The 27,053-nt window shown below is 41.3% G+C and overlaps 1 protein-coding gene across 1 annotated transcript; it reads left to right on the top strand.

The window, feature by feature from the left end:
• Positions 1–4,553: 4,553 nt before the first annotated feature.
• On the top strand, positions 4,554–26,571 carry LOC126961475 (transient receptor potential cation channel subfamily A member 1-like). The gene is made up of 7 exons (XM_050801917.1): positions 4,554–4,825; positions 10,288–10,443; positions 12,991–13,172; positions 17,200–17,307; positions 18,689–18,757; positions 21,155–21,268; positions 26,082–26,571. The coding sequence occupies exons 2-7, from the start codon at positions 10,359–10,361 to the stop codon at positions 26,127–26,129; spliced, it is 606 nt and encodes a 201-aa protein (XP_050657874.1). The 5' UTR covers positions 4,554–4,825; positions 10,288–10,358; the 3' UTR covers positions 26,130–26,571.
• Positions 26,572–27,053: the final 482 nt, after the last annotated feature.

The raw sequence follows: 27,053 nt of genomic DNA on the forward strand, positions 1-27,053 counted from the left end.
AGCTTTGCCAAACCTCAGTAAAGTACCTGGGTTTAGAGTTGTCTGAAGGACCAGAGCATTGGGGGAAGAAAGAATTAAGCCCATTTTCAACCTCCCCCTCCCTAAAACCCTCAAGCAAATAAGAGAATTTTGGAGCATTACAGGATTTTGCAGACTATGGATACCTGGGTATGGTGAAATAGGCATTCAATCTTTTATATTACCTCAAAAAAGAAACTCAAGTGGCTAAAAGCCATTTCCTAACCTGGGAACCTGAGTCTCAAAAGGCCTTTAGCCAGCTAAAACAAGCTTTACTTAAGGCACCAGCCATCAGCCTCCCCGTAGGAGGACCTTCAATCTTTATGTATCAGAAAAGAAGGAAATGGTCTTTGAAGTTTTAACTCAAGTTTGAGGACCAGCTCAACAGCCAGTGGGCTACTTGAGCAAGAAACTTGATTTGGTGGCTAAAGGATGGCAAGCATGCCTCTGAGCAATTGCTGGAGTGGTCCTGCTGGTACCAGAGGCCACCATATTAACCCTGGGAAATGTCTTAACTGTTTATACCCCAGATGATGTAGTGGGATTGCTGTCTTCTGTGGGAAGCCTTTGGCTAACAGACAAATGGCTGCTTAAACATCAGGCTCTCCTCTTAGAGGGGTCATCAGTTCAGTAAAAAACTTTTCTTGCTTAAACCCAGCCACTTTCCTCCCCGATGAAATGGGAACCTGAACATGACTGCGAATGAGTCATGGTACAAACCTATGCAGTCAGAGAGGACATTAGGGACACTCCCCTAGAAACTCCAGACTGGAACCTCTTTACAGATGGAAGTTCCTTTGTGGAACAAGAGGTCTATAAGACAGGACATGAAGTAGTCATTTTGAATGATGTTATTGAACGTGCACCTCTCTCTCCAGGCACAAGCACTCAACTAGCTGAACTGATAGCTCTTACAAAAGCACTTGAATTAAGCAAGGGAAATGTAACTATGTAACTAACATTTACACTGACTTCAAATATGCTTTCTTAGTTCTTCATGCTCATGCTGCCATTTAGAAAAAAAGACACTTTCTTACGACTAATGGATCTCCTATAAAATACTATCAGGAAATTTACCAATTATTATCTTCAGTTTTCCATCCACAAGAGGTAGCAGTGACGTATTCTAAGGGTCATGAGAAGGGAACAGATGAAATAGCCAAAGGAAACAAGTTAGCTAATCAGGCAGCCAAGTCAGTGGCAAGAAAGCTTCAGGGCCTCAATGGACAAAGCCCCTCTAATTTGTGACAGCTTCATAAAAGAAATTAAGCCCTAGTACTCCCTTGCAGAGGTAGAATTCACTATTTGCCGAGGGTACAATTTCTAACCCTCTGGATGTCTACAGTCATAGGATGGCAAGCTCTACTTGCCCACCTTCAACCAGTGGAAATTCCTTAAGATCCTAAACCAAGCTTTTCACTTGGGAAAGGATAAAACTTATCAATGTGCCCAGAGATTGTTTTCAGGAGTTAATTTATTAAAAACAGTAAAACAGGTTGTTAATGCTGGTGAAGTCTGTCTTAAAAATAATCCCCTCAACAGGTGGCTCCTTCCTCCTCAAACACAAAAGATGGGAAGCTATCGAGGGGAGGACTGGCAGATAGACTTCACCCATATGCCAAAGAGGAAGGGCATCCAGTATCTCCTGGTGTGGGTAGATACTTTCACTAACTGGGTAGAAGCATTTCCATGCTGTACAGAAAAGGCCTCTAAGGTAATAAAAATGTTATTTAATGAAATAATTCCCTGCTTTCGTCTACCTAAGTACCTACAAAGTGACAATGGCCCCTCATTAAAGGCAGCTATCACACGAAGGGTCTCAAAGTCACTAGGCATACATTCCGGCTGGGTGTGGTGGCTTATGCCTATATCCCAGCACTTTCCCAGCACTTTGGGAGGCAAAGGCGGGTGGATCATAAGGTCAGGAGTTCAAAACCAGCCTGATCAATATGGTGAAACCCCGTCTCTACTAAAAATACAAAAATTAGCCAGGCATGATGGTGCGTGCCTGTAGTCCCAGCTACTTGGGAGGCTGAGGCAGGAGAATCGCTTGAACCCAGGAGGTGGAGGTTGCAGTGAGCCAAGATCACACCACTGCACGCCAGCCTGGAATGAGACTCCATCTCAAAACAAAACAAAACAAAACAAAAACAAACAAACAAAAAACCATTCCATTTAAAATAGCTTAAAACTAATAAAATACTTAACAATACATTTAACAAAAATATGCATGAACTGTACATGGAAAACTACAAAACACTACCAAGAGAATCAAGATAGATCTACATAAATCGAAAATATGCCATGTATGTATCAGAAGACTTAATATTTTAAAAATGACCCTTCTCACCCAGTGGACCTATAGACTCAATGCAACAGACATACCCAGAAATAATGCTTCATCAGCCATCAAGGCATCCTTCAATCTAGTCAAGTTGACACCTAATATTAACCATCATACTACCCATCTGACAAGGGATTAATAATCTGAATATATAAATCAAGACCATATGGTATTGGCTTAAATATAGGGATACTGATCAATAGAAGAAGATAGGGGTCTAGAAACAAACATCTCTTTCTCTCTCTCTCTCTCTCTCTCTCTCTCTGTGTGTGTGTGTGTGTGTGTGTGTATATATATATATAAATATTCAGTTCTATAATACTAACCATCCATATTTTTCAGTGTTAAAGCTGGAGAAGACAAATTTAAAAGAATACATGCTTTGGGGATATAAATAGGGTACAGAAGCAAGAATGCAGAAAGCATCATTCTGTGCTGGCAGCTGACCCCAGGGGATGTTACAAAGGAGGGGTGCTGTTGGCCTGGAGCCACTTTTCTCCCAGCCTTCTCTTCCATCCTCCATTGCTGGAGTTCCCTGCAGCACCTCCCTCCCTGGTCTCTAAGGGCCAACAGAGCCATCTGATGACATGCCTTTTGCCCCAGCTTCCAAAATGACCACTTTGAACAACCTCTTTATTCCCTTTTTGCCTTAGTGACCCTTTTCAGCTAAGTGTTGTGGGAAAAGCAATTGATCAAAGTAATCAATGATAAAGAATAAAAAGTCATCATACTCCTATGAGGTATTTCCATTTTAAAGCGTGAACCCGGTGTATGGAAAATGTCAGGTAGACAGCGGTGGCTCAATGAGAGTTATTCTCTTTACCCATCCCTCTGATTCTTTTCTTTACTGGTTTCTCCAAATGCATTACCTCCTTCAACTAAATCATAGCAAGCTGTGCAACTGATTCCTATTCTGTACACCCTGAACAAAGATGCTGGTGGGAAAAGTGTGAGAGGGTGAAGTTGAACACCTGTATCCTCTAGCAAGTCATACTCATGGACTCATGATGTGGTTAAGTTCAATATAATCCTTCCAAGAAATTCCACTTCAGGGGTGGAATTGATGGCAACCTGCCATATCCATTGGAAGATTTGGGGGGAACCTTTCATGGTTCCTTAACATCGTCATGCCCACTCTGCCTAGCCCTAAGCTCAGCCTACCATAGCCCCTAGGTCAGACAGTACACAAACCGTTACTGAGTGCACCTCTATGCCAGGTCCTGGATCCACCAGGGCCTTGTGCTTAGTGCTGGATATGAGCAGGAGAATACGACAATCCAGGGCCTTCAGGAAGCAGTCCGTCAAAGCAAAAGACTGTCAAAGCTACGTTCTGTCCTGTGCAAGGTATAATCAGCCTTAGAAAGGTTTCTTGCTTTCTAGCCTTGTAAACTTGAACTTACCGGCAACAGTTTCAGAGGCTCCCTTGTCTGTACATAAAAGTAGAACCAGCCTCTTCGATTGAGAGGGAACGCCTTTTATTTTACACAATTGACACGTATGCAGAGCAGACCTATGAAGGTAAGTCTCTCAAACAAAGGTGGGGGCAAACAAACATACCAGTCAGCAGTGGCTTACCTTTAACCTAACTTTTTTATTAACCACCCTTAAACACCAAAGCATGACGGGATCAATATTATTATCCACAGGAAATGGGACCTGAGATTCATGAGGACTTAATCTGGTCCCTCAAACCAGTGCTAGCGTTTAGCTGTTCTCCTAAATGTCTGAAATGAGAAGTTTTGCTAAAAACCTTATTTCCTTATCAAAGAGGCCCCCAGAAGGAGATACACATGGAGGGAAACACAGGTCCATAGAATTTTAGTTGGAAAAAAATCCTGAAAACTAAAAAAACTTTCCAATGTACCTTGTCAATCTCTCTTCCTCTCTTTACACACACACACACACACACACACACACACACACACACACACACACACACACCGTTGAGGGGGGCGGCAGGGCGAGGCAAGGGGGCTCTTAGTGTGTAGATTACAACAAATTCGCTGCATCCACACCGAACTGACACGCTTGACTCTGCGAGTGCGCTGCTGCAGCTGCAGGAGAGCGGGACGGGCGACTCACTTTGCTCCGGAAACGGCAAGTCCCAGGCAGACGCGGCACCGCCGCCCTCTTTGCGAAAGAGGTCTGTGTTTCTACCTCCTCTCCAGGCCCCGCCTGCTTCTTGCACTGTAAGTAGGGCGGGCCTGAGAACTTCCAGAAGTTCTCCAGGGCTCCCGCGGAGCGAGTTTTTCGCTGCCTGTGAGCTGCAGCGCCGGAGCGCTCCGGCTCGCGCAGACGCCAGCGCCTGGCCGGGTGACAGCGCTGTCTCGCCCCAGGTGCCGGCGCTGCACCAGGTGGCGTCAATGAAGCGCAGCCCGAGGAAGATGCGGCGCCCTGGAGAAAAGAAGGAGCCCCCGGGCGATTGTCTATGAGGTTGTGCCATACGATGCCGGGGACTGCAAGGTATCGCTTAAGGTTCCCTGGGGGCTGGAGAGTCGGGACGGTTTCTGAAGTCTGGTCGGGGTCGGCTCTAGGTTTCCTTGCGAGCAGCCCTTGGTTTGAAGAAAGCGTGGAGTGGCCAGGGGGGTTGCAGGCTTTGGGGGGAGGTGTTCACAGTCCTAGAGGAGACCCCGCTAATGACGCGCCCACACAGCGCCTGCTTTGTTTGCTTGTCTGCCCAATCTGTTCCTGTTCCTGGACGACTGTAGTCCAGGGAAACCTACTCAAAAAGTATCTATCATTTGGCACAAGATCGGGCAGCTGCCTAAAATCAGGACAATTTGGAATGTGTGCCGTTTCACTTGAACTTTTTTGTAGATTTTGTTTAGAACCAAAGAGCTGAATGGCTGTGTCTGGTTGTTGTCGGATAGCTATTTAAGAGTTTTGGGGGTTGAGAAGGCTTCTGGTCTAACAGAGTGAAACAAAGAAACCAGAGAAAATGTCCCCTGTAGAATGGAGGCAGGAATGGCGAATTCCTTCTTCAGGGGGTGCGGGCGTCAGGAAATGCTGTGGAGGAGGTGACCTTTTGAAGATGGATGAGTGGCCTGAGGCTCTAGGATAGTTACTTGTTTCTTATGCAGTTCTTGGCCCTAAAGGCTAGTTACTTGTTTCTTATGCAGTTCTTGGCCCTAAAGGCAGCACTAGCTACTACCTGATGGTGTAGTCTGAGGGATAAAGGCTGTTGGGTGCTCAGAGTCCACCACTGGATTTCATCAGATTGTCAGCAGGAAAAAGGGCCTCTCTTAAAAGGTTGAGACAACATTAAAAAGACTCTCCAAACCCTCCTCACAACTCTCTTTCAACAGTGGAATCATGTTAACAGTTTCTTAGGTATTTTCCAGGTTAAAAAAAAATGCTTACACGAAAACCCACATGTTAATAGTTATTTTTTTATTTGCAAAAGTATGAACTCAGATTTCCACTTTGATTTACTCACAAAATATATTTTGGAATACACCAAAACATAAATCAGCACTTGGAAATTTACCAGTTTTCACCAGCTTCATAATATCCCACTGTGTCCGGAATTGGTGGGTTCCTGGTCTCACTGACTTCAAGAATAAAGCCACGGACCCTCGCAGTGTGTTACAGTTCTTAAAGCTGGTGTGTCTGGAGTTTGTTCTTTCAGATGTTCACATGTTTCTAGAGCTTCTTCCTTCTGGTGGGTTCCTGGTCTCCCTGTCAGGAATGAAGCTGCAGACCCTGGTGGTAAGTGTTACAGCTCTTAAAGGCAGTGCATCTGGAGTTGTTCTTTCTTCCCCATGGGTTTCACGAGTGAAGCTGCTGACCTTTGCCATGAGTGTTATAGCTCTTAAAGGCAGGGTGGACCCAAAGAGTGAGTAGCAGCAAGATTTATTGTAAAGAGCGAAACAATAAAGCCTCCGCAGTGTTGATGAGACCCAATCAGGTTGCCGCTGGCTGGCGCCAGCAGCCTGCTTTTATTACCTTAACTGATGCCACCCACATCCTGCTGATTGGTCCATTTTACAGAGAGCTGATTGGTCTATTTTACAGAGAGCTGATTGGTCCACTTTACAGAGAGCCATGGGTCCATTTTGACAGAGTGCTGATTGGTGTATTTACAAACCTTTAGCTAGACACAGGGTGCTGATTGGTGTATTTACAGTCCCTTAGCTAGACATAAAAATTTTCCAAGTCTCCACTAGACTCAGGAGCCCAGCTGGCTTCACCTAGTGGATCCCGCACTGGGGCTGCCAGGCGGAGCTGCCTGCCAGTCCTGAGCCTCACCTGCACTCCTCAGCCCTTGGGTGGTCCATGGGACCGGGCGACATGGAGCAGGGGGCGGTGCCCATGGGGGAGGCTCAGGCTGCACAGGAGCCCACAGTGACTGGGGTAGGGGGAGGCTTGGGCTACACAGGAGCCCACAGCCACTGGGGTAGGGGGAGGCTCGGGCACGGCGGGCTGCAGGTCCGGAGCCCTGCCCCTCGGGGAGGCAGCTGAGGCCCAGTGAAAATTCAAGTGCTGCTGGGCCGGCACTGCCAGGGGACCGGTGCACCCTCTGCAGCTGCTGGCTCAGGTGCTAAGCCCCTCACTGCCTGGGCGGGCGGCGCAGGCCGGCAGCTCTGAGTGCGCGGCCCTGGAGCCCACACCCACCCGGAACTCCGCTGGCCTGTGAGCACTGAGTGCAGCCCCGGTTCCCACCCGCGCCTCTCCCTCCACACCTCCCCAGCAAGCAGAGGGAGCCGCCTCTGGCCTCGGACAGCCCAGAGAGGGGCAGTGGGGGGCTGAAGGGCTATTCAAGCCCTGCTGCTAGAGTGGATGCCGAGGCCGAGGAGGTGCCAAGAGTGAGGGCTGCTAGCACGTTGTCACCTCTTACCACTGTATTAATAGATCATGATTTATTTAACCAGTCTTGCACTGATGGACACTCAAGCTGCTTTGTATTTGCTTTGTTTTGCTATTATGCACGTGACTGAGTGTGTCTGTCAGTGTAGACGTGGCTTCTCTGTCTGTCTTTCCATTGGTACTTTTGCAGGACTGTCTGTATGTAAAAGTCCTAGCAGGGTCAAGAGGTACATACAGCCTTAAGTTTGGTAGAAATTGCCAAATTCCTCTCTAAATAGGTCGCACAAGTTGGCACTGTTGCCAGCTGTGTGTGTGAATCAGGCATGCATGTATGGTAAATCACACACATCAAGTAGCCAGGCCTCCCAAGGTGAGTCTGTTGGCACGTCCACCGTGACCACAGACATTTTTTGTCCTTCTTAATATTAGCAAAGTAACTGTGGCCTTGTGACTTACTCCAGAAAACTGAGTCATGAATGGATTTCACCCTCTAGGATACTATCTTTACAATCAATATGGGACAGTAAGAAATTTTAAATTTCTAGTATCACCCATGTGGTTTCCTTCCTTCCTCCCTCTCTCTTTCTCTCTCTCTTTCTCTCTCTCTTTGTTCTTTTTTTTTTCTCACACTGTCTCTCAGGCTGGAGTGCGGTGGCGTGATCTCGGCTCACTGCAACCTCTGCCTCCTGGGATCAAGCAATTCTCCTGCCTCTCACCCTCCTGAGTAGCTGGGACTACAGGTGCACACCACCATGCTAATTTTTGTATTTTTAGTAGAGAAGGGGTTTCAACATGTTGGCCAGGTTGGTCTCGATCTCTTGACTTCATGATCCACCTGCCTCAGCCTCTCAAAGTGCTGAGATTACAGGTGTGAGCCACCATGCCTGGCCTGTGGTTTCATTTTCTAGAGATATTTGCTGAGGGATTTCTCAGCACCAAGTCTCAAAATTATTTTTCTTCATGTTTCTAATTGTCCTTATTTAGATTTACTGCCTAAGTAAATAACTTATGCTATTTAAGGCTTTTTTTGTTTGTTTGTTTGTTTGTTTTTCCTGAGACAAAGTCTCGCTCTGTCGCCTAGGCTGCAGTGCAGTGGCACGATCTCAGCTCACTGCAAGTTCCTCCTCCCGGGTTCACACCATCCTCCTGCCTCAGCCTCTCGAGTAGCTGGGACTGCAGGCGCCTGACACCATGCCCTGCTAATTTTTTGTATTTTTAGTAGAGACGGGGTTTCACCATGTTTGCCAGGATGGTCTCAATCCCCTGACCTTGTGATCCACCTGCCTCGGCCTCCCAAAGTGCTGGGATTACAGGCGTGAGCCACTGCACGTGGCCTATTTAAGGCTTTTTATTTATTTATATTCTAGTTTTTAGATTGAGGGATTTATATATTTTATTTCATTAGCTGTGGTACTTTCAGATCATCTTGTAAAAATCTCACGGGTTGTACTCATTACAAAGAAACATATATAATACTGTGAAGGGCTTTTTGAACTCTAGAGGGTTTTTGGTGGTTTCCTAATTTAAAAGAAAAGCTGTGTAACATATTTTCTCCAGCGCATACACAGTATCTCAGGAACACTAACAAAACTGAAGGATCACAGAAAACTTACAAGATGAGAAATGTGGACGAAGAACCATTGGACTGATGCTTTTAGCCTTTTCCAGTTATTTTCTTTCAAGACAGTGAATACTTTAGCATTTGACCTTCCAATTGTTATCTCTCACCTTAGTTTCCAACCTTTTGGCCACATTGCTGTTTATATGTATTTCATTAAAGCAACCTAAAACAGATATATATGATATTTCTGTTTTAAGGGGTTTAGTCAGAATTAGCTTACCTAAAAGTGATCTAGTCTATTATGTTCTGAATCTAATCACATAGTTCAGAATCATAAGGAATCTGAAGTGACTCTGTGACAACATGAAACTACATTAAATGAATATATAACTTGTCTAAATGACATCCTTGGCTTACTTTCAGAACTTTAAGAAATCTTTTCAAAGCTTGACAATATGTCAGGTAGTGATTGAGAAGATCTAGTACATCTGATATGCTCTTGTAAAGTACTTAGATGCTGTTTTGTCATTGTGAATTCAATAGTGCCTTGTGAGCATCTGAACCCAGTGCTCCTTCTCAAGAGTGTGGAATTGGGTTTGTGTTGACAGCACATCGCTGAACAGACATCCTAAACTGCTCTTTCTGGCACTAGGGAGTGGGCAGCACAATCCCTTTATTACCCAAATCGCGTATCAAATTCAAGTGCCAGAACACTTCCAAATAGATTTAGATCAACATTTTCTTTGAAAGCATGAGATATGGAGAATACCCTATTTCTACAATAATCCCGTTTTACGTTTATTACTGAATATGCGTAAATTTGGAAGTGGTTGGATGCTCATTGTCATATCCTGTAGTCACTAAAGACATATGTAGCTTATATAGAAATCTTTTTTATAAGTTAAAAAGTAACATACCTCAGTTTAAGAGACTACCGTAGAAGAGTGATTTGTTAAGTACTGTTCTGCGATTCTAGAAGCAAAATCCAAAGTTCAAAAATTTAAGAAATTGTTTTATTTATTCCAATTTGACATTTACTGAATAAATCCTCATATCCTAAATCATTTCTTAGCTATATTAAGATATGTTAAATACTTTAATATATCATTTTAATTGATAGCTTTTCTCTTCAGTAGTGAGAAATGCTCTAGTTATCCTTAAAATAGCAAACTAGAGTTTGAACACATATATTATCATGTGGCATATGTGACTAGTTATGGTCAATGGTAGAATTAAAGCAAGTATCTGATTCATTTGTTTGGGGAAGATTTCTATGTTTCCTTGGCAACAAAGAAGAAGGCCTTTATTTCTAAGCATATATGAGTTTATGGTCAAAAAATAAAAACATTTATTTCATATACTGAACAATTTAGGGGCATTTTTTCATACCTTCTTTGTATCTGTAAATATTTTGTGTATTTCAAGAAAAACTTTTACTTTATTATAAGCACAATAAAGAGTGTTGGATAATAAATTATTTAAGGCTATAAAATGATTAACTTTTAGTCATAAGTTTTGCATATGTTTGTTTGTTGTAATGGTGTTTAAATACCTCTAGGTGGATTTTGAAGGAAGTGATATGGATTACAAAACTTTAAGAAACAAAAGATATTAAACAATTGTGATGACATGAACGCCTTCCCTTCGCAATATGCTGTAGGAAAAGGTCAATTTGAGTGGATGGAGATGTTCCCTGAAGATTTCCTTCCTGGAGGTAACAAAACATTACAATGCATCTTCTAGAAATCCTTCAAGCCATTCAATTCACTGGAAAGAGTGGAACAAAGTGATTCTTAAAGGTTATTAGTTTCAGTTATAAAGAGCTTGTATATTTCACTTAGAAATGTGGATTTTCCTACACACCAGCACTCCTCAACTTCTTCTTCTGAAATATAGCAAAGCGTAGTGCAGAGATCTAGGACACCCCACAACAAGCACAAACTTTATTTGAATTTTTTAGATAGATTGTAAAAATGCATATATATTTATGTACTCTTCTATTCATTCCATTGAGGTTATTAATCTCTTTTCATTGAGGTTATTCTATACCTAAATTATTATCATTGAAGAAAATCGATACTTCAAGAAGGTGTAATATCCCCCCACAGTAATGTTTTCCAGAGCCAGCCTTGTACACTCTGCCTTGTTTAAGCAGTTCAACTGTAGGCAGCGAGGGAGGTGGATGCCACAGAGATGGAGGCAGTGAGGTGGTGTGATAAGACTTGCACTATATAAGATAATTCCGCCAATATTGTAGAAGATGGATTAGAAGTGGAAGCCAAGCTAAAAAGCTATTTTGATAGTAAACAGAGGATAAGAGTTCACCAGGGTTGTGAGGCTACAGTAAGGAGACAGGGAGAGGTTCAAGAGATAATGGAGTATAAAGTCAATAGTACCTAACAGCAGAGTAAATGGGAAAAGAAAGGGGCAGGGAGTTGGAACTGACTTTGAAATTCTTACATTTAGGAGATTAGGCTAATAATATAAACATCCCCCAAAAGGAGGAATATGAGAAAACAAAGGGATTGAGTGCCAAGGTGTGAGATTTGGTCACTGTGAGTTTGAAAGGCCCAGGGGACATCCACTTGGAAATATCCAGCAGGCATTATCTACAATCTTCTACAGTATCTGGAAATATCCAGAAATGTAGAATGAAAGGGGCTGCCCTACAGGAGCATGATTGCACAGGAAGTCGACGAGACAGTGGAAATGCATGAAAATACTTTAGGGGATCACAAAATTGCTAGTTAAGGTAGCTAAGAGTAGAGTACAAACATCAAGAGAGATGGCAGAGGGAAAGCCAGAAAAAGATGAAGATAGTAATGGATAAAAGATTGATGATACTCAAGTCGTGGATGAAATTACTGGGACAGAAGTGTTAGAAGGAGCTCTTACCACAAAGAGATCCTAGTAGGAAGGAGATCACGATAAAGCCCCTACATTAGAAGGCCCCAGTGACCTCTGTAAAAATGATTTCTGAAAAGTGATGAGGATAAAAGCAAAATTCAAGTTACTTAATTAGTGAATGGGAGTTTGTAAATATAGATCCCTGTTTAAGTTTGGTGCCAAATGGAATGATGAATGGAGTGATTCTTCTTGATCAGACAGAACAGTCAAGAGATGTGTGGGTGTGCCCATGCATGTGTGTGTGTGCCCCTGCATGTGTGTGTGTGTGTTTTTTAGAATGAAGCACTCAGATGAATGAAAGGAAATAGTGGAGAGATATATTTTTAAAAGGAGAGAAACAGGAAACGTGGCTATATGGTTCCAAGTACCATAGATAGTCCCCAAATCATATTTATGAGATAATACTTTTTCTGCTTTCCTGGACATAAAGATATACTGCCACCAATTTACAAGGTTGATAAAGCAGTCAGCCATGTCCATTTTAGAATAGCTATAGGACTTTGCAGGATGAAAGGACATATTATTTATATGCTGAGCTCACAGGGTACATAGTGCCATATATCATATTGTAGCAATTTGTGGAAACCAGGTGTGGCATCAGGGGCTCAAGCTCGAATTCTAGTTTTGTGGTTTATCAGTGGTGTGGTTTTTTTTCTTATTAACATTTTCAGAGCCATTCCTACAGGCCAGGCACTCTGCTGTGATCTTTAAAGACACGATTTAATATTATTGTCCCAGTAACACTACAACATTGCAAGGTCTCTCTCTCTCTCTCTCTGTGTAGACATATGAATTTTTTTATGAATTTTGAATATGAGAAAGCTGAGGTTCAGAGAGGCATGGTAACTTTCATACCTCCTTACTGGCTCTGTGATGTTGGCAAGACTTTTAACCTCTCTGGACCTCAGCATCTTCCTCCTTCTGAACATTTGTCATGGTGATGCCCAGCAGGCTGTTGGGGCTTGAATGAAATGGGGCTTGAATGAAATAATGGTCACGTGAACTTCGTAGAGTGCCCGGTATATAGTTCTTTCTTTTACATAATCTCAATATTTTATCACAATACCCAAACTCACATAGATAAAAACATGTAGCAATAGGAGGATCTTTTTCTTATAAATGCTACCAATAGAAATTTAACTCACTTGATAAAGTCAGTACAATGCTTCTGTATATTCCCATTAGGTGCCCATTAAATGTTTCATGAGAATTGAAGCTATGTTTTTAGTTACCATAGAAAAGATGCAGCTGATGTCAGTTGCACTTGGCACTGAGTTTGGAGTGGATAGGCACTCAGGAGGTGTTGAATACAGTCCAAGCAAAATCTAATCCATATTTTGGTTTCTTTTTCTAGTACTGAATGCAATTATTATGGATGATTATGGAAATAGCCTTCTGCACTGTGCTGTAGAAAAAAACCAAATCGAAAGCGTTAAGTTTCTTCTCAGCAGAGGAGCAAACCCAAACCTCCAAAACTTCAACATGATGGCGCCCTTTCAATTAGCTGTGCAGGGCATGCACAATGAGGTGATGAAGGTAAGGCTACTGGCCGGCTCCAATGGGCCTGACTGGTGGCGCAGGTGCTGGGACCCAGATCCAGCTCTCTCTGCCTGAACCAGGATGAGCACCTTCTAAGCTTCCAGGTCAAACAATATATAATAATTACATTTGCTCTACTTCTCACCAACTAATGATGATAATGATGATTAGTTCTAACTTTATTGAATAGTTTTTATTTACCAAGCACTTTTTAAGAACTTTGTGTGTGTTCGTTTATTAAATTCTCATCTAAATAAGCCCTCTATGAAGAAAGATCTAATAAAATACTAGGATTCTCATTTCATAGCTGAGTATGCTGAGGTGCCAAAAGAATTTGAATAGCTTGCCTAATGGTACATCACAAGTAAAACTGCAAGACTAAGGAATTTTGTTTTCGTCTTTATGTTTTCAAGTTTAGGCTTTATCACTTTTACCTGACCGATTTAATGACAAAAGAAGAAGGTAATGAGAGCCTCAATGAAAGCAGAAAACGTAATTATGATTTGCTGTTTTAGTTAGAGTGTATGGCCTGTTGAAAAGATTAGTTCGCTGAAGACATGACAGTACCATTGGGAGACATCGTATTGGTTTTCAAGGTTTAAGAGTAAGCTTAGTCAAGTAGAGGAAATCCTGGAAAATTGCTAAAGGATAAGAATTAGGCCATGGCTTTTAAACTACGTCTCAAAGTCTGTCAGACACACTAAAATACAAACATGCTTAACTGATGAAGAATGGAGTTTACAAATGGATCATGTTCCAGAAGACTATTTGGAACTTATAATAAATTTTCCTGTAGAAATATTATTGTGAATGATGATTTGGCTATTGTGGTAAGTCACAAGAAAACCAACTTCTCTATAAATCACCAAAGAGATGCATGAGTTTCCGGCTCCCTTTAGCCCAAAGACCTTTCTCTCAGCCTTCTGAGACCTTGACTCTTTACATTTGACCTGAAGGGTATGAGAGGAGCCACTTTCTGCTTTCCTACTGTACCTTGTATATGGCTCTATCAAAATTCATAACACATTATATTGGAATCAAATATTCATGTGCTTTTTTTGCCCACTGGGTAATTATCCTTGAAGGAGGGCTGTGTCTTGTTAATCCAAATATCTCGTATTCCTCAGCACTGTGGTGGCAAATGATGAATGAATGAGTAAATGGGAGTTCTGGCTGACTGAGAAGGGGCGAGCTGAACTCTCAGTACCTATGAGATAGGTCTGGCTCCCTGAAGAGGTTACTAGAAAGTCCTCTGGAAACAAGCTGTTTTGTTGTTGTTGTTGTTGTTTTATTAAATATCTGCATTATTCATGAGCTAAGTGCTGTTTCCATATCATCCGGGTTGGGCCACTAGTGACTGCAGGGACTCCCACAGAGATGTCACATATTTCCTCATGGAGCTCTTGCTCCCTCTGAAGGCTCTTTTCAAGAACACATGCCTATTAACTCAATTAATATTGGCTCTGAAAATGTGGTTTGGGAACTGAAGGCAGATAACTGTTGAATGACTATTGTTAATTAGAGAGCAGAAATCTCCAGACCAACAAATACAGAAAGGTAAAACAAATTTTTCTGATGACACCAGAACAAGCAGAAAAATTGAATTCTAAGTAAAATTGACTCCCCCCTACTTGGTCTTACTAACCACAACTATGTGTAAAAATATTTTCAAACTCCTCTGGCTCACCAGAAATGACAGGAATAGAAGGAGGAGAAGGTGTTTTGGAATGTCTCCCCTCATGCTTGCAAACAGCAATCCTCTCTACCTGCCTCTCCCAGTTATGCCCATGGTCCAGCCTGTACCTACCCAGCCCCTGCCAGTTTAGAAGCTGCTCCATTGACTGCTCCACTGACCTTCCCTCAAACCTTCCTCTGCTGCCTGTAATAGTTGTAAAATAAAAAACTGTCATCCACGCATCACTTCAAGTTCTTGCACAATGATTTATGGTATGCATAATATTCCCTGGCACACGTTGGCCTGAGAATTAGGGGGTGGTTTTGTCTCTCAGTGGCCTGCAGGCCTTAGTCCTTGGGGCTTTACTTCCAAGTGTCCAGTTGTTTGACCCTTCCATGAGGCTTTCCAGATTCTCAACAAAGGGACCTGTGGAGGGTTCACCTCCGAACCTTCCAGACCTGCCTGGTCATGACTGAATTTGAAGTAGCTGCACAGTTTAGTTGCTCTCTCTGGGATCCCTGCCACATGTAATTTAACACAGCTTTTTGAAAGATTGTGCTTTTGGTGGCACAGTAATAAAGCGTCATACATGCTACACATTTATGGTCTATGATTCTAAGAGGGCAAAGAGAGAAAAGCCTCTTCTCTGGTAAGTTATTTTCCATATGAATCTAGAGCTTCTTAAGAACAGAATGCAAAGGTGCCTAAAGTCCATGGAAGGAACCCTGTGTTCTCATTTCCCTTTAATTCATCTATCATTTTCCCACATATTTTTATGTACTAAAATCTCAGTTTAATTTGCATTTATGAGCAGAGCTACTTAGTAAACCTAATTCATTTACTGACACTCACATGGGGCATGTTCTGCTAACAGGAGGCTCTGGTAAAAAGTTTTTAAACTTTTTTAAAGAAGTCAATGTTTTTGAGAAACAGCTTATTTAATAAATTCTTTTAACATTATTTAATTATAAGGACATGCCATTGTTTATCATAGTCTTTCTGCAGGAGAAAAAGCCTCTAGTAGGCCAGTTTAAAGATTTGATAAGATATTTAGATGAGATAATGTTATTACATTGAATATTAAAGAAAGACTTGTCAAAGGTCTATAGACACTTGGGCAAAAATCAGCTGGCCGTCAACCAGGTGAGGCAGTAACAGGTCTTCAGTGAAATTTCATCAGAAAAATTACTTGACCATTTTATCAGAATGCTAATTTCTTCTCTCTCTTTCTCTCTCTTTCCCTTCCTTCCTTCCACCCTTTCTCCTTCTCTCCCTTTCTCTCTCTTTCCCTTCCTTCCTTCCTTCTGCCCTCTCTCCTTCTCTCCCTCCTTCTCTCTCTCTCTTTCTCTCTTTCTTCTTTTTTTGTTTCTTGTTTTCTTGTGGTAAGTCACAAGAAAACCAACTTCTCTATAAATCACCAAAGAGATGCCAGGCTGTCTCCCAGGCTGGAGTGCAGTGGCATGATCTCAGCTCACTGCAACCTCTGCCTCCTGGGTTCAAACAATTCTCCTGCCTCAACCTCCCAAGTACCTGGGACTACAGGCTTATGCCATCAAGCCCAGCTAATTTTTGTATTTTTAGTAAAGATGGGGTTTCATCATGTTGGCCAGGCTGGTCTCGAACTCCTGACCCCAAGTGATCCATCTGCCTCAGCCTCCAAAAGTGCTGAGATTACAGGCAGGAACCACTGTGCTCGGCCAGGATGCTAATTTCTTACATTGTAGAAAAAGTTTCCATTCCAGACCAAGTTTGAATTAATTGAGTTAAGCCATACCAAAGTGTTATGCAAAACTCTGTTTTGTTTACTGAAGAGAATAGAGTTTCCATTGACATTTCCTAGGATGCTTGCAATCTAGGTAAAAGAAAAATTTTACTTAGACTAGAAGGGGAAAAGAAACCATTTCCTTCCTGCCTTCCTCCCTCCTCTCTGTCTCTCTTACTTTCTTCCTTCTTCCCTTCCTGACTTCCTCCTTCACTGCTAACACATTCTAAATGGCTCCATAAAATTATTTTTCTGAAAATATTAGTTAACATAGCTTCACTAATACAAGTCGGAAGTATTAAGTGAAGCTGTGATAACTAGTATCTACAGTTCTTACTCTATTTACAATGCCACAACTCATTATCACCTTAATTGTTGTGACATTGAAATCATGGTTATTTCATCTATTTGAGAAATGTACTTAGTACCCACAGTGTGCAGAATGTTGTGCTAGATTGTGTGGGAGAAGGATGAAAAAAGATAAATAGACACGGTCCCTGGCATCTGAGAATTTAAAATCTAGTGGAAGACAGTACTTTATTTGGAAATCTGTAAAATTTTGACAATTATTCTCCACTTTTGTGTAGGTCTTGCTTGAGCATAGAAGTACTGATGTTAATTTGGAAGGAGAAAATGGAAACACAGCTGTGATGATCACGTGCACCAAAAATAATAGTGAAGCACTGAAGATTTTGGTTTGTATATTTTTCATATCTTTCTGCTTTCTTTATCTTTTTATGAATACAACACGGATTATTATTATTTACAAAAGCTGTTAAGTTTTTCTCCTTAGAAAAACATAAAATACAGAAACTATGTCAGAAAAAAAAGTCGTTCTATGTGTTTTTGTATATGCACTCCCTGCCTTAAGTGGATCTGAGATTGCTTATAGGAGACTAATAGTAAAGCAGTAATGAAAACCATGAGAAATTCAAAGTGAAAAGAAAATATAGGCAGGAAAAATTAAGATGAAACTGGTGGCTAGGATAGAATGCAAAATACAAAGTATAATGGCCTGTATGTTATAAAGATGGTTCGTACATTCGATTCTGAGCTTCTGAATTGTCAAAGGAAGGATGAATATAGTCAGTTCCAGACTTATCGGGCCCGTAAAATAAAAGCCAAAGGAAACACAGCCACTCCTGAAGACTTGAAGAAATTATTGCCACGTGTTCCCAAAAACAGTGCTATATGTTTTCCTTATAAACATATGTAAGATATAAAATGTATCATTCTCTCAGTTTAGTATTTTTTTCCATGTTGTTAAATCACTCTTGTCTACCTTAGTTATTAAACTCCTGGAGTTTCCCACCATGTTGTGTAGCTACACCCAATTGCATGTGATATCACATCATCCCTGTCCTTTCAAAAAATAACAGATTATCTTAAATGAATTTCAGATTAATTTGTATGTCTTAAGTTTTCATAACACTTAAGAGTACTGAACCTCCGAGTGTGGCCATCACCATTGCAGAGGTATATAGGCCTTGTAGTTTTCTGTAAGGTGTATGACCAAAGTATTCTGCAGCTACTACTAGTAGATCTTATGCCCACCCTCCCACTTTAGCCACAGAGACCTTGCTATGGTTTCAATTTTTATGTCCCATCCAATATATAAATATATATACACACACACACACTATATATATACTATATATATATATACACACAAACACACTATATATATATAGAAACCTAATCACCAAGAAGATGGCATTAGAAGGTGGGGCCTTTGGGAGGTGATTAGGCCATGAGGGGAGAGCCCTCATGAATGGAACTGATTCCCTTATAAAAGAACTATGAGGGAGCACATTAGCTCCTTTGCCCTTCTGCCATATGGGAACACATAGAAGACGCCACCTATGAGGAATGGGCTCTCACCAGAAACCAGTTCTGCCCGAGTCTTGATTTTGAACTTCCCATCCTGCAGAACTGTAAGCAGTTAATTTATGCTATTTATAAATTACCCAAGCTAAAATATTTTGTCATAGCAGTGTGAATGGACTAAGACAGACCTTACATGCATTTTTAGGTGGACCTTCAACTGTAGTGATTTAATTTTGTGTCATACTTCAGATTGGTTTGGCAGTTGGTGACATTGCTGAGGTCCAGAAACATGCATCATTGAAGAGGATAGCTATGCAGGTAAGTGCAGTGCTTCCCCACTTATGATAGTGTTATCTTCTGGTAAAGCCACCGTAAGTTAAAAATAAGTCAAAAATGGGAATTTTGTAAGAATAAGCCAGTTTTAAATTTATACCACTTACACCTTAGAGTTGGATTGTTTACCCTCCTGATCATGTGGCTGACTGGGTTCTGTGGTTTGCTGCCACTGGCCGGCATCCCAGCGGAGTACCACATACCGCTAGCCCAGAACAGATCAATGTTTAAAATTTGAAGTATAGATTCTACTGAATGTGTATCACTTTCACACCATCATAAAGTCAAAAAAGCATGAGTTGAACCATCCTAAATTAGGCATTGTCTGCATTACATCTAATTTAAACTTACTGAAATTAACACAATTATAATTACTTCCATTTCTGAGAGCACAGTTATTTAGCATGGATGTTTTCTTAATCCTGAGGAGTCACATCCTGTGTCTGTTTGCATGTTATCTGTTATACCTGCTGTAATCAAAGATGATGAAAAAATGTCCTAGAATAATTTTAGTAGAGAAATTAAGAAATTGCCTGAGCATCTTTTGTTATGTTAACCTGTGGCCACCCAGGTAGCTAGCTGCTAGATCAAGAGCATCACTGGCATCCTATCCACGCTGTTTAAAGGAGCTTCTTCTGTTTTGTGCAGGGAATCACAAGGTCCCCACAGCATGATTTATGCTGAAGTTTTAACAGAATCTATGTGGTTTTGTTCTCTTGTGACATCTCTCTCACTTTTATGGACAATTTGATGTAAAATTTGGTGTCAAAGTTTCTTGGCTAGTTCCTCAGCTATTGAATGTTGTGAGGTACTTTTCTGTAATACAACACCAAGTTATTTTTCTGTTCTTGACTAGAATGTCTTTAAATTTCAAATTCAAATGGGCATTTTTGATGCTTCAAGGATATTTGGTGACCAGTTGACTATGCGCATTAAGACATTTTGGCCAGTTTGAGAGAGAGAAAAATCATGTTATGATATAACTTTCTATTCATTCTTGTCTCTTCTTCACTTTTATTTGTCACAGTTTTCTTCTCTGTTATTCATTCAGCCATACATTAGCATTTATTTATTGAAAAACAATGTTTCAATACATATAGTATACAAAGGGCAGTACAACTTAGCATGAGAGCCCAGAGGAAACAGAGGGATGTGATCCTTGACTATTAAGTCAGCTGTGTCTACTTAGCACACCAGCTAGGCATTGATAAAATGAAATATCAAAAATCAACTGAGAACCATTCTTAAATTCTACACTGCATGACATGGCTGTATATTATGCAGAGATACAGAGCGATCTGAACATTTTGAGAACAAAAACAGTTAAATGATTATCAGGTACAGAAAAAATGCAAAAATAAGGGAATGCTACATGGAGTGGGTGAGATGAGTCAGTGTTGAAAGATGGTTGGGATCTAACAGGACATCAATACCATCCTGAAAGGAGGGGCCAGCAAGAGCAAAGGGCCACATCGGAACGGGGAAAATGGCCAAGGCACTGGCCCAAGGCCCCCTTGCCTGTAAGGATCATTCATGTTAGTGGGTGATTAGATCGTTCCAGATGCCAGGAGGTTTATTCAAAACTAGCAGAGAAAAACCTTAGCAAAGGGCAGCAAACGATGAAGTGCTTCAAGTTACTTTGTAAGTTGGTTATTATCAGCTCTTCCACAATGAAAATGGTGTTTATGGTGATCTGCTATTGTCTTGGTTTAGTGGGGAAGGATCGAAGGTAGGAAGAGCTAATGGCAGGTTATTAGTGTCACAAAGATGTTGTTTAGGACTCCAGGTATGTCAATATGGAAAGGGGATGTATAAACTTCTTGGTAGGTATGTCAGCAATACCTCATGAATGTCCTAATACCTCTTTAAAATACATTGGGGATAAATAAAAAGAATAATACAAGCAATAGTACAAAATAAAATATCTTGGGGAAGCTCACTCAACTGCAGTGCCAGTGGGGTTGAGCTGAAAAGTGCAATGCTATATTTTGTTTACTTTGCTCCCTGAAAGTAAACAGCACAAATCCCAGTACCCCCATGTTATGTGTGCCTTGTTTTGGATCAAAAGCAGCATCTGGAAAACCAGGAAGCCATTCTCCTACTTCCCCTGAGTTGTTTCTTAAGCAACTCTCTGCATCCATTCTGAAACCTATGTCTGAGCCCACAGCAGAAGGGGACATGTAGCATGCATTTACTACAGCGTCATTTAATGCTCTCATAGAATCCCCTGAAATGAAAGTGAGAGGTCAGCCCAGCTGCTGTCCAGAAGTCAGGAGGTAGGAATCAGTTTTCATTTTGCTGTACTAATGATTGCCTCTGTGCCATATAAGAATTTCAGATACTAATTAATGATTCTGTTAATAAATCCAAAATGCATTTTAGGTGGAACTTCATACCAGCTTAGAAACAACGCTGTCATGCTGTTGCATATGCAAAGTGGATCAGAAATCCACCACCATATATCCCAACAAACCCAGATGTGGTGGGACATTATTTGTAAGTACATATAACAAATAACATCAATAACCTGACACTGCTTGACATCCATTCCTTGTGTTATCCCTAAGGGGGTCATTTTATAGACTTTGAGCCATCTCTGCCAATGAGAAAAAAATAGCTATGCTTTTAAAAAATGAATATGATTAACTTAACATGTGAAAGAACTAAGTGACAGGAGGGTGAAATTTGCCCTCATCTTCTGGGAGGCTCATCCATAGCATCTGTGTTAAATACACACTGTCCCTGTAAGAGTAGATGGGTGGGGGACCAACTTTACCCTTTCAGTATCTTTTATTACAGCAAAGATATACTTTGTTTTTCCTAGTCACATGTCACTTACATTTCTGTGTAGATATATATGTGTGTATGTACAGCTAAGTGTTTATAATATACAATAAAGAACACACATTTACACATACACAAACACAAACACACACTGTATTAATCCATTTTCACACTGATATAAAGAACTGCCTGAGATTGGGTAGTTTACAAAGGAAAGAGGTTTAATCGACTCACAGTTCCACATGGCTTGGGAGACCTCAGGAAACTTACAATTATGGTGGAAGGCAAAGGGGAAGCAAGGCACCTTCTTCTCACAGGCAGCAGGAAGGAGAATGAATGCAGGAGGAACTACCAAACACTTATAAAACCATTAGATCTTGTGAGAAGTCACTCACTATCGTGAGAATTCACTCACTATCATGAGAACAGCATGAGGGAAACTGCACCTATAATCCAATTACCTTCACTTGGTCTCTGCCTTGACATGTGGGCATTATGGGGATTATGGGGATTATAATTCAAGATGAGATTTAGGTGGAAAAACAAATCCTCACCATATCTTTCCAGCCCTGGCCCCTGTCAAATCTCATGTCCCTTTCACATTTTAAAACAAATGATGTCTTCCCAACAGTCCTCCAAAGTCATAATTTATTCCAGCATCAACCCGAAAGTCCAAGTCCAAAGTCTCATCTGAGACAAGGCAAGTCCTTCTGCTTAGGGGCCCGTAAAATCAAAAGCAAAATAGTTACTTCCAAGATACAATCAGGGTACAGGCATTGGGTAAAAATTCCTGTTTCAAATGGTAGAAATTAACCAAAACGGAGGGGCTACAGGTCCCATGGAAGTCTGAAATCTGGTTGGGCAGTCATTAAACCTTAAAGTTCCATGCAACTTGGTGTCTCACATCTAGGTCACACTGATGCAAGAGGTAGGCTCCCATAGCCTTGGGCAGCTCCATCCCTAAGGCTTTACAGGTTACAGCACCCCACCCAGTTGCTTTCATAGGCTGGCATTGAGTGTCTGCAGCTTTTCCAGATACATGGTGCAAGCTGTCAGTGGATCTACCGTTCTCTGGTCTGGGGGATGGTGGCCCTCTTCTCCCAGCTCCACTATGCAGTACCCCAGTGGGGACTCGGTGTTGGGGCTCCTACCCCACATTGCCCTTTAGCACTGCCGTAGCAGGAGTTCTTCGTGAGAACTTTGCCTCTGCAGCAAACTTCTGGCTGTACATCCAGGCATTTCCAAACATCATCTGAAATCTAAACGGAGGTTCCCAAACCTCAATTCTTGACTTTATACTCGCAGGCCCAACACAACATGTAAACCTGCCAAGGCTTAGAGCTTGCACCCTCTGAAGTAAAGGTTTGAGCTGGACCTTGGCCCCTTTTAGCCACGAGTGGGTCGTGAGGTACAAAGTTCCAAGACTGCACAAAGCAGCAAGGCCCTGGACCTGGCTCACAAAACTGTGTTTTCCTTCTAGGCCTCTGGGCCTGATTGGAGGTGCTACCATAAAGACCTCTGACATGCCCTGGAAACATTTTCCCCATTGTCTTGGGGATTAACACTTGGCTCCTCATTGCTTATGCAAATTTCTGCAGCTGGCTGGAATTAGTCCCCAGAAAATAGGTTTTTCTTTTCTATCACATTATCAGGCTGCAAATTTTCCAAATTTTTATGCCCGCTTCCCTTTTAAATATGGGTTCCAATTCCAAGCCATCTCTCTGTGGATGCCTAAAACTGAATGCTTTTAAGAGCATGCGGGGCACCTCTTGAATGCTTTACTGCTTCGAAATTTCTTCTGCCAGATACTCTAAATCATCTCTCAAAGTTTCACAGATCTCTAGGGCAGGGGCAACATGCTGACAGTCCGTATGCTAAAGCATAGTAAGAAGCACCTTCATTCCAATTCCCAAGTTCCTCATCTCCATCTGAGACCTTCTCAGCCTGGACTTCATTGTCCATATCACTATCAGCATTTTGGTCAAAGTCATTCAATAAGTCCACACTTTTCCACATCTTCTTGTTTTCTATGCCCTCCAAACTGTTCCAACCACTACCTGTTACCCAATTCCAAAGTCATTTCCACATTTTCAGGTATCTTTATGGCAGTACCCCACTCTCCCCAGTACCAATTTACTGTATTAGTCCATTTTCACACTGCTATAAAGAACTGCCTGAGACTGGGTAGTTTATAAAGGGAAGAGGTTTAATTGACACAGTTCCACATGGCTGGGAGGCCTCAGGAAACTTACAGTCATGACAGAGGCAAAGGGGAAGCAAGGCGCCTTCTTCACAAGGTGGCGGGATGGAGAATGAATGCAGGAGGAACTACCAGACACTTATAAAACCATCAGATTTCATGGGATCTCACTCACTATCATGAGACCAGTGTGCAGGAAACTACCCCCAGGATCCAGTTACCTCCACCTGGTCTCTCCCTTGACATTTGGAGATAATTAGAATTATGGGGATTATAATTCAGGATGAGATTTGGTTGGGGACAAAAAGCCTAACTGTCTCTCTGTCTCACACACACACACACACACACACACACACACACACACACACACACAGAGTTGGAATGTTCACTGTAGAAAGTATATAAAGTGATCAAAGACTTAGCAAGACCATTGCATTATAATGGAAGAGGGACCATATAAAGAGCCAGAATTACTGGGTGCTAATTGTAACCATGCCTGGGCTGCCCTCATCTCTATGACTGTTCTTCCTGAGTTCTTTGGAGGTTAATTTCCTTTGTATAGTCATGAAATGATAAATTCACCCTGAATATCAATCTGGGCTCTATTCTAACCCCATACTATCTTCCCATCTGATTTCACAAATGCCCATGGATATAATTACTACCTAAACACAGAATGCTCAGCAACTGATTTCTCTATCCTAGAGCCCACTCTTGATTTTCCAGCCCCTATATCCAGCTGCCTACTTGACATCTCCACTTGCATATCTAAAGGTGCCTCACATTCAGCACATTCAAAACCAAACTTCACTGCTTCCACATTTCATCCTCTCCTTACATATCCCCTACAGGAAAAAAGTGAAAAAGTCCTGGTCCTTTTCTAAAGTTCCTCCTTGCAACAATGTCAGCACCATTCATTAACTTGTGCAAACCAGCCACCCAAGAGTCACCCCTGACCTGTCACCTCCACCTCCTTCCCCCCTCAGTCTGGCCCATTTGACTTTCTGGATGGCCTGTGCAAGTCACCATTTTCTTTTGCTTGGACTCCTAGAATTACTTCATTCTTGGTCATTTCACATCTGCCCTTGACCCTCTCAAGTCAACCTATGGTTTAAAAGATATTAAAGTAAGACAAAATGTATTAAAATAACATTTCAGAAATTTCTCCAGGTGAAACTTCATTGATTGGTTGAGTTGTATTGGATAATGTGCAGTACAGTTTTAGATAATTAACAACTAATCTCTTATGGAATACCACCTTCCATGATGGGCATTTCTCATGAAAATGCATAGAACAATTCAGCTAAGCCCCTTTCTAAACAATTTCCTACCTTAATTTACTCCTTTTCTATTTGTACATTTTTTCCTCTGATAAAACGTATTACTTCATTTCATAGCTCGTTCTTCACATGCCTGTTTCTCTTAGCAGATTCCACAATCTGCTCCTTGAGAGTGTAGCTGTGCTTTATGCATATTTGTGCCAGTGGTGGTTGAATTTTGGCACATGCTTAAGAAAAAATTCCTGAATTGAATTCAATTTTAGTACCTATTATTTTTTAATCCCACAAAGTCTATTCTATTTTTTATTTTCCACTCAAGAAATAAGACAAGAAATACCAAATACTAATACATCTCTAGAAATTGAAATATTAAAGCAGAAATACCAGTACACATTTTTCCTTCTCTCTGAACTTGAGAAATTTAAAACTCATAAATAATACTGTACAGTATAAGGTTATATTTTATATTGGTTTTTATTTATTTTATATATATTAAGACATGCTTTATTGATGGCTGTAGGTAGTGTATTGAGAGTCATGAGGCATTTTTGAGAACCAGCAACTTATTTGCCACTATCATCAGGTTGCCTTCCAATAATAAGTGAATAAAAATTGAAATTCTGATTTCTTTTCTTTTGGAGGCAGTATCATAAACTGTATTTTTCATCTGAATTCATAAAGCAAACCTCTGAAAGCTTTTGAAGATCTTTGGAGTAACTATGTGGTGGGTGGTAATTAAACCTGAGGGTTTTACTGTTAGCTTACCTGAGTTCAAACCCCTATTCAACTATTTACTTAGTAACCGTGACCCTGCGCAAGCTGCTTAACCTTTTCCTATAATAGTTTCTTATCTGTAAACGGGGAACAAAAATAAACTAGCCATGAACTAACAGTGTAACTTTGGGAAAAATGATTTAGACTTCAAAAATATGTGTTTCCTGGAAGGATTGTGACTACCACGAGGTTAAAACCTATGCCTTCCCACATTCAGAAGGGCTAAAAGAAGAACTGAAAATAAATTCATGAAATGTGTATGTCCTTTTAGGCTGAAGGAACTCACTTTTCTCCTGAAAAAGCAGCACGAGCTCATTAAACTGATCATTCAGAAGATGGAGATCATCTCTGAGACAGAGGATGAAGATAACTGTTGTTCTTTTCAAGACAGGTTTAAGAAACTGCAGATAGGCCGGGCGCGGTGGCTCAAGCCTGTAATCCCAGCACTTTGGGAGGCTGAGACGGGCGGATCACGAGGTCAGGAGATCGAGACCATCCTGGCTAACACAGTGAAACCCCGTCTCTACTAAAAAATACAAAAAACTAGCCGGGCGAGGTGGCGGGCGCCTGTAATCCCAGTTACTCAGGAGGCTGAGGCAGGAGAATGGCGTAAACCCGGGAGGTGGAGCTTGCAGTGACCTGAGATCCGGCCACCGCGCTCCAGCCTGGGCGACAGAGCGAGATTCCATCTCAAAAAAAAAAAAAAAAAAAAAAAGAAACTGCAGATGGAACAAATGGAATTATTTGTTTGTTGACAGCAGTCAAGGCAAAAATATACCACCTTGAGCCTTCTCTCTCCAGACCTTCAGTGAGGCTTTCAATGCGATGGGGTGGGGGTGGGGATGGGGGTGGGGGTGGGGGTGCACAATTTGCCGGTTCTAATTTTCAATTTAAAAAGAATGAGAAAGAAGCAGAAATCTGATTCATTTCACTACATGTGAAATCATGGTTGCTGCATGCTATACAAAAGTAAACTATCTTTTATCCTCTATTCATATTTTCTGCCAATCATTATATATTGGGGATATTTTTGCAGATATGTTCAAGTTGGACTTCACTTTGATGAGAGATAATCTCATTATTTGCATGGGTAGAAAATGAATTTGCTAGAACACACATGTTTATTGCTAAGGAGTAATAAATGTAACTATTGAGCTAGAATGCTAGTGTAAGTACTGTATTTCTGCTTGCTAATTTTCTAATATCTGATGCCCTAGAAAATAGTCGCAAGTATTAGTAATGC

Source organism: Macaca thibetana, chromosome 8 (assembly GCF_024542745.1).
Source record: "Macaca thibetana thibetana isolate TM-01 chromosome 8, ASM2454274v1, whole genome shotgun sequence".
NCBI classification, from domain to species: domain Eukaryota; kingdom Metazoa; phylum Chordata; class Mammalia; order Primates; family Cercopithecidae; genus Macaca; species Macaca thibetana.

Bases quoted from the DNA above. Each gene is read 5' to 3' on its own strand.
- LOC126961475 (XM_050801917.1), top strand. From the start codon at position 10,359: ATGAACGCCTTCCCTTCGCAATATGCTGTAGGAAAAGGTCAATTTGAG. The intron at 17,308-18,688 runs GTTTGTATATTT...GTCATACTTCAG, and splicing joins GTGAAGCACTGAAGATTTTG to ATTGGTTTGGCAGTTGGTGA. The intron at 21,269-26,081 runs GTAAGTACATAT...ATGTCCTTTTAG, and splicing joins GATGTGGTGGGACATTATTT to GCTGAAGGAACTCACTTTTC.